The 8,426-nt window shown below is 41.3% G+C and overlaps 1 protein-coding gene across 1 annotated transcript; it reads right to left on the bottom strand.

The window, feature by feature from the left end:
* Window positions 1–718: 718 nt before the first annotated feature.
* On the bottom strand, window positions 719–2,653 carry rxfp3.2b (relaxin family peptide receptor 3.2b). The gene has a single exon (XM_085264537.1). The coding sequence runs from the start codon at window positions 2,470–2,472 to the stop codon at window positions 1,270–1,272; it is 1,203 nt and encodes a 400-aa protein (XP_085120663.1). The 5' UTR covers window positions 2,473–2,653; the 3' UTR covers window positions 719–1,269.
* Between the last annotated feature and the right edge of the window lie 5,773 nt (window positions 2,654–8,426).

Below are 8,426 nucleotides of genomic sequence, written 5' to 3' on the forward strand. Positions count from 1 at the left end.
AACATCAAATTAGCAGCTGTCTTGTATGAAAGCTGATGCTATGACCACAGAAGCTCCAGTCAACATTATGTATCTGTTCAATTTACCAGAGATAAAAAGGCTGTTTGTGGCACTGGTGGTCTGTCCAACCATGAGATGCCTTTTTTTTAAATGAAAAAATGCTTTGGTTTAAAGTAAATGTCTGACATATAATGCAGATGTTTAGAGGAAATTCGACATACTTCATCATAATTTTCAGACTGACACATATAAAGTAAGAAAAAGAACGCATCTGAGTATATTTGCATGGCTGTCTAAGGTCAGCGAGAGTGAGACAGAGAGAAATAATGATCGTAAATTTTTCATCTTGTGTGCATACAACACAGTATACGTGCTCAGTTCAAATATGAATCATATACTATTTGCTGCACAGGGGTATAAAATCTTAAATGGATCACTTCAAGTCCTAATCCTCAAAGCTTTCCACAAGGGAGACGTTTACTAACTATGCACTCATTACGCTGAAGTCTTTGATGCCATGCTGCCTTACCCCGAAAAGCTCAGGAAATTGATTTTAGCTCTTGTACATTTTATTTGCCTTTTATTTTTTCACAAGAGATGAGTCATTTCTCCAGGACAATGCAACAAGCACTACTATTTTACTCCATACATCTACAAAAATAAAATGTACAAATTCTACCCCCCCCCCCCCCCCCCCCCCCCCTGCTCATTTCTTTCGTTTTTCCACAGATACAACAACAGGCGATTAAATTGCTCTTTTCTTTTATGATATTTTAAATAAAGCAAACACTTGTAAGCATCACTGTCCTGTTTTTTTTAAATTAATTATTTTGATTCCATTTGTTCCATTGATTATACTGACGAAAGAATTACACACTTGTACCAGTAAACAAACACAAACACAGTAATTTACCAGTATGCATTAAAAAAAAATTACGCCTGAGTGCTGCAACTATTTGAATCTCACTTCGGATTAACAGCTATACATGTCCATGACACGAGAGCAGTATTGCTCGACAGAAGCGGGGAGACTGAAACAGTGAACAACTGTAACAACAGAAATATGTGATGCAGAGAAAATCTTGAGAAACACAGTAGAAGTGAGGCACATCCTACCGTGCAGTACATTATAATTCTGCATTTTTTTTGTTTGTTTTTTTAAAGAAATGCGATTTTCAGCATCGACAGAGTAGGTGAGACATATGCCCTCTTGGTAAACAGATCAATAGTACCGCAGGTGGAATGTTTCGAGTTCCCCAGTCATCCCAGTCAGACATCCATTTGGACCAGCACCAAAACAGGTGGTGCCTCAGCCACTTTGGCCTTGCGACGCAGCAGATGAGTCAGGCTCCTGAAAGATGGCGTGGCGTGCAGGAGAAGTTCCTTGAGGCCTGCCCGAAACTCCCGGCGGATCAGGCAGTAGAGCACAGGGTTGAGGCAGCTGTTGGTGTGCGCCAAGCAAACAGTCAGAGGGAAAGCATAGGCCTGTGCATTGTAGAAAGCTTTGCTGAAGGGCACAAGGTCAAACTTTATGAGCACACCCCACAGTGTCAGTGCCTGATTAGGAAGCCAGCAGAGAAAGAAGGAGAGAACTACGATGACAATGGATTTAGTCACTTTGGAATGACGCTTTTGCCGGCTTTGGTTTGCCTCTGGGCCCGCTGCACCTGCAATGCGCCGGCTTAGGATGAAGCGAAGCAGCAGCAGATAGCAGACGGTGATTATAACTAGAGGAATAAGGAAACCTACTAGGACCTTTTGAAGCTGATATAGACCCAGAAGGAGCTGTGGATCCCAACTGCCAGAGTCTGGGAAGCGCACCAGGCAAAGCTCCTCATCAGATACTTGGGCACTGGTGGAGTAGATGGCATGAGGCAAAGTGGCCAGCAAAGAAACAGCCCAGATGCACAGGCTGGTCCACCTGGCTCTGGCAGCTGCTGTCCGTCGGCTGTGTATCTTCAGTGCGGAGGAGATGGAGTAATAACGTGCCACGCTCATAGCTGTGAGGAAGAATACACTGGCATACATGTTCATGGTGGTGACAGAGCTGATGAGTTTGCACATCACACGACCAAACGGCCAGCGGAAGTCCAGGGCTGTGTCCACTGCCCAGAAAGGCAAGGTCAAAACAAACTGTAGATCTGTGATAGCCAGCCCCATCACAAAGCAGTTGATGGACGACTGCTTCTGCCTGTAACGGGAGTGCAACAGATACAGAGCCAGTGAATTCCCCACCAGCCCCAGAGCGCAGACGATAGAGTAGACACACGCTATCATCACACGTACCACTACACTGGAGCTGTCTCCTTGAATTTCCATGATAGATTCCTTGGTGAGGAGCTGCAGCCAGCAGTGCAGTGACATGTTAGTGGTGGAACCTTCGCTGCAGTTCCCATTGTAGTCGTCCTGTAGTATTTGTTGCTGACATGGCTCGGGTGCCACCGTTTGAACCCCAGACTCATTCAGCTGCATGGTTGGCCTCTCCTTCTCACATATCACCTCGTAGGGCAAAGTTGAAGAGCTGCCGTGTCTTCAGAACACAGAGAAAAAAGTTTGTGCAGATGGCATTTGCAGCATTTCTGTTGCATGTGTCATCAGATTATCTCCCATGGCGCTGTAGATGCCATCCTCTGCCGCCGTTATTCTCTCCTCATTTCTCCACACACTACTCACAGCTCTCCGCGCGCCACGTCCGTTTATAGGTTTCGCGTGAACGCGCAAAGCTCTGCCCCGCCGTTGACGCTCTTCACCTCACCAAGAGGATGATAGGACCAGAGCGAATCCGCGCTCTTACAGCCGCAGCCACATCAAAGTCTCCCAGAATGTCCGTCAGCGCTGAGTCTTAATGTATTTTGACAGGACAGTGGCACATCCATAATCTTGTTTGTACAGTGTCACCTGTGAACAGGAGCTTTTGGAGACGTGGAGACAGTGTACGCATAAAATATGCACAGAGCGGACTGACTGTACACGGCGCTGTGTTTGACGTGATCGTTCGGGACGTTTGTTGAGGAGCTGAAGGACAAGGATCAAGGACACAGCATCATTTTTATGTTTCTGATTAGCATCAAAGGCGAATTTAAAGGCGGTGAAACCACGTGTACCCGTGTAACGTTTATTATTATGCCAGCAGCTAAGAAATATTAGCCAGAAACAATACTACCTAGAAGTTCCGAAGTCGTATAAGCGCGTTAATCACAGACTTACGATTCCACTTTGTTAGGGACACTTCGTCACCTCCTCTTCGAAGCGGATATCTAATCAGCCAATCACACAGTAGCATCTCACCTGTCGTTTAGACATATACAGTTCTGTGCAAAAGTCTCAAACCACCCTTCAATTCTTTATATTTTGCTTCCCATAAAGTAATTTCAAAAAGTCGTCTTGAGCAACCCCCCCCCCCCCCGAAAAAGCAAACAACAACAACAACAAAAAAAAAAAAAGATTTTCTTTCAACACTGACTGTTTCATTTATTTGTAGAGCTGACCATTTGAGAGGATTTTTAATATTTGTTTGTTATGAAACTTGACACTGACTTATGAATCACTAACGCATAGAAAATGCACCGCGGGGCGATGAAGGGAGGAACAGTTCTCCTTGAAAACAAAAATAATTAAATAAAAAGGTCTAAACTACACAGGTTAAGTGGCAGACCTCAAATGAAGAACAAAACAGATAAACAGTATCTGATTGGCCAGTCCTCCACAAACAAGAAAAAATCCAATCCTGACACACGATTTGAGAGTACTGGTTTCATTGAGAGTTGAATTCAGATGTGAACTTTTTGCTTCAAATTGTCATTGAAATTTACAATGGAGGTCAAAAGAGGTACAACGGTGAGTGTTTACAGCCATCCGTACATCAGTGCCAGTTTTTAAGTCCTGATTAAAAACTTATTTTTACTCCCTGGCTTTTAACTCTGTGGGTAACTGACATTTTTATTGCTATGTCTGGTTTTTGTTATTTTATTCCTATATTTACATTTGTATTGTACAGCACTTTGGTGTACCAGGTGTGTTTTTAAAGTGCTATATAAATAAACGATGATGATCCGTAAAACATGGAGGCTCTGCCATGGTTTCGGACTGCAGTTTACCCAGTGGTTTTGGGGATCTTATCAAAACTGATGGAATTATGATATCAGAAAAGTACCATCAGATTTTGATCCACCATACAATGTCACTTGGAAACATGTGATTGGTAGACACTTTATGTCTTTATGGTCCCAAACACACAGCTTATGTAGAATAATATACATGGACAGAAAAACATGCAACACTGCTGTTCATAGATTAAACCAGTGTGGAATCACAAGAATAGAAGAAAAAGCAGCCAACATACAAACAATGGTCAAGATGGCCGGCTATAGTTCAAACCGAGCACCAGAAGAGGGAAGAAAGATGATGTAAGTGACTCTGAACATGACATGGTTGCTGGTAGTTTGAGTTTCTCAGAAACTGCTGATCCACATTGATCTTCCCACATAACCATCTCTAAGGTTTCCCCCTCAAAAAAAAAAAGAATATTCAGTGAGCAGCAGTTGTCTGGGTGAAAATGCCTTATTGATTGCCACAGGCAAGACTCTACATTTGTCACTCTTATCACAATCAAGGTAAGCAGAAGAGCATGTCTAAATGCACAGTATATTAAACCTTGGGGCTCATGGGGTATAGCAGCAGGGAACCATACCAGGTACCAGTCCTGTCAGCTAGGAACAGGAAACTAGGGCTACAGGAAACTTGCATGGTGTCCAGTCAGTGTAAAACAACCTCGAGCATAGAAGTAGTTTAATTTGCATGATATTGTGAGGGTTCTGAATCTGTGGTTTTGTGTCACATTATTAACTCCAATAATACGCTGCAGAGCTACTTTGATCAAATGTAACTTTTTTTCTTTTCTCATTAACTGAGGGGACTCTAACACAAACTATATTACCAGTGTTTTACTCAGTTTCCTTGAGTTTTTGAGGAGCATTTCCTGTGTCTGGAAGTAATCCCTCCCTGTAACTTTCTGAAGAAATTAAAAAGACAAGACAAGATGAAAAAAATAATAATAATCTGCACACTTTTAATCCGTTGGAACTCACTTCTTGTCATCTTAACAATCCTTAAACCTCCAAATGCGTAGGCGCTGACAGTGTGACTGGTTTAATGTTTAAAGCATTTAAATCTGTGATGAAGAACACTGGGCTTCTCAGTGAGCCACAGATATTTCACAGGTTGCACACCAAAACACTTTTCTTGCAACCTGTTCTTGCTTTTGTCACATACTGATCTGTGGTCAGGACTCCTGCACTGGGTACGCTTTTAGTGTCATGCGTGTCAGGATGCAGCGTAGTCTAATATTCTCATAGATACAACTGCCTCAACATCTTCAACAGACCATGAGACAGAAGTACGTGTGCTCTGCTACTGCTATAGTCAGGAAAGGGCAGAGACATTTCTGTAGAGAACCTTGGTTTAACATCATGAAAGGAGACTGAAACGCCCGTGTTCTTGATAAAAGGGATTTCATGCTCAACACTCCACCTGCACAGATATTTTGGGTGTTGACCATGTTTCACAGTGTGCCATGTTATGACTGATGGTGTGTTGTTTCATCATATTGCTGCGAAACACCTTTCATTACGGCTGTAATAGAAACGCGGAAAGGCCAAGAATAATTATATGGTGTTAAAGCAAAGAAAACTGCTTTGGATATCAGAGAATAAATTAAGTCTCTAATTTATGCTTCTTGCCATAAAACCTAAATGTCCAAAGGGCGAGAAGCGACCCAACATCTGCATCCAGAAAAGCAGTTTACAGTGACATACAGATACATGTGTGAAAGTTTAGTTACCCACTGAAACGGACAAGCTTTGTTTGAGTAGACATGGTTCACGTAGACACTGTCGTGATAAATGAAAAGAGATCTAAAGACGTGACGGAAACCTAAGGTAATCCTAGCTGATATGCCTTCCCTTTATTCACTGAAAAGAAGTGACATGATGCTGGAGTTTGACTATATATATATATATATATATATATATATATATATATATATATATATATATATATATATATATATATATGTATGTATGTATATATATACCCTAGCTTGATGGCTGATGGAGTTGTTCTGATTGTTCATGCAAATCTGAACTTGCATTAAGCGAGCGAACATAAAAACGCTGTGGCTGAATGACAACATTTTTCATTTTGCTGTTGCTGTGACCTCTGTTTAATTCACCTATGAGAATACCTTTGACTGTTCATTCATCCTGCAGATCATTAAAAAAGACAGAATGATTACATGGATCTGTTTTTGAACTGACTGCACCTTGAGTTCTGATTGCCTCCTTGAATTAATTAACAGTTGTGTTGCCTCTGCAGGACAGGCTGTTACTTACTGAATACTGATGGCGTTAAAATCCCACGTTAGAGCATATGGCTACCAGTTAACAGAGCTGGCCCCAGGCTAAATGTCCGGATCACCTTGAGAATGATTGCCATTCCAGGGCTGGAAAACCAACAATTTCAGATTGTCATCTGTTAGGCTAATATTTGGTGTAGGCTGTACTCTGGAGATTCAATTCCGCTGTCAAACATTTGCCTAGAACACTTTAACACCATTGGTCCCAAATTCTGCTAAACTTTCTCTCAGAAGCTCTAAGGGTAAGTTCATCATAATCGTCTCTTTAAAATCACAAAAAATGTAACCAGACCTGAGCATTGAGTGTTTTAGTAGATATTGCATGCATTTGTAAGGACGACACCAGTCTATACCTGTGTGACATTTTCTTAGCTTTAGTGTCGAGTTGAGCTTCCAATTCTGGTGGCGCTCAGTGCTTCATTGGTTTGCTCTGCTTTTTGGATGTAGGTCTGTGTTGATCCATGTTCACCACCACCCTCCACACTCATCCAAAAGCACTCTGCTGAATTATAGCCCTGTTCTCTTTTTAATCTGTCCACTAAAACGTCATTTATACCAATATTGTTTCTTACTCTTACTGAATTCAGAGCAAGGGCAGAAAATATTGCTAGAGATTTAAGTGCCGCCGAAATAGAGAGTGTTCAAAAAAGCTCCTGACCCAGTTTTAGTTTGAAAACTCCAGGACTGCAGTTTGTTCTGCGCAGGCAGAAATCGAGACTTTTAGAAGGGATTACACAGACACTAATGTTTGCTTCCAGACTGATTTTTGTTGTAATCCGTACTCCTTGTTTTGCTGAGTGTTTCTTTTCTCATTTCCCGTCCTCTGTCTACCTCTCTGTTGTGTGGTGTGAGTTTATTGTTGCTACCTCCCCTAGTTTATTTCTTAGAAGCTTAGATCCATGTGGCTTTCAGTGTTTTTACCTCCCTGCTTTGTTCTCTTTTTCAACCTTGTCAATGTCTGAGTTCACCTGAGGCCTGTAGTGAAGCAGGATTTGGGTCAGAGTAACAACAGTTTTAACCCTTGGTTTTCAGTTTTCTTTCTGGGATACATCATAAAATCATCTTTGCGGCCTGCTTTTGGAATTTCCTGTTGCACTGTGTGCTTAGTTAAGCTTAAAAATATCTTAGATTTCCTTCTTTTGCCACATCAGCCTCCAGTTAGTTGTCAGTAAAGGAATTACTATGAATTGCTACATCTCACAGCTCTAAATAGTTCATCGATAGTAGTCAGTACACATTTTATTTAGTCATACAAATCCTGTAAAACAAATTATTCTTAAAAATCAAAAACCTAAAATGAATGATAAATGTCAGAAAGACTTCATATATTCAGGGGACTTTAATGCTCACATGCACGACTGGAGTGAGACTTTCATGCAGGAATATTTTCCAGCTTTTCACCAACGATTCAAATTAATTGGTACTCTTCTGAGCAGAGAAGACGCTATTAATATTGTTTATGATAGATAACCTCTTTAAGTCAAAGAGCACTCCAGTTATTCACTATGTCTAAATTGCCAAGCATCTTAATAAGGTGGTTGGATCCAAAGCTGATTTCAAATGCTTCCTACTCACAGTGAGATGTCTGCCCCACTAACAGTTCACGGCATGCACTCTGCCTGCAGTTCTGACATACTGATCACAAGCAAGAGTCACTGCACTACACTCTGTGTCTGAGCCTTCACTTTTTAACTATCTTTCTTCATCTAGCCCAATATGAGCATTGTTGTCCATTGTTTTGTTTTTTGTGTGTCTTAAATCCCCACAATTCATGCTTTGGTACACATGTAGACTGAAACAAAAGTCAGCCATGCCAACTGCTTGTGGAGAAATATTTCTTTAATATCAGTGGTGGCTGTTGTGATTCCTTTTTATCTTTGAATTGTGTCCATGCTGAAAGTTAAATTGTCAGGCTGTCAAAATGAAATTGAAAGCCTGTCCAGTCAAAGCCAGCTGTTCACATAGTTTGAAAAATTGCATCACTGTTATTTGCCAAGTGCAACAAAATGGAAAG

This window comes from Mchenga conophoros, linkage group LG23 (genome assembly GCF_057382185.1).
Source record: "Mchenga conophoros isolate Kocher_MC1m ecotype Shallow Benthic linkage group LG23, M_conophoros_male_GT1.1, whole genome shotgun sequence".
Taxonomy (NCBI): Eukaryota; Metazoa; Chordata; class Actinopteri; order Cichliformes; family Cichlidae; genus Mchenga; species Mchenga conophoros.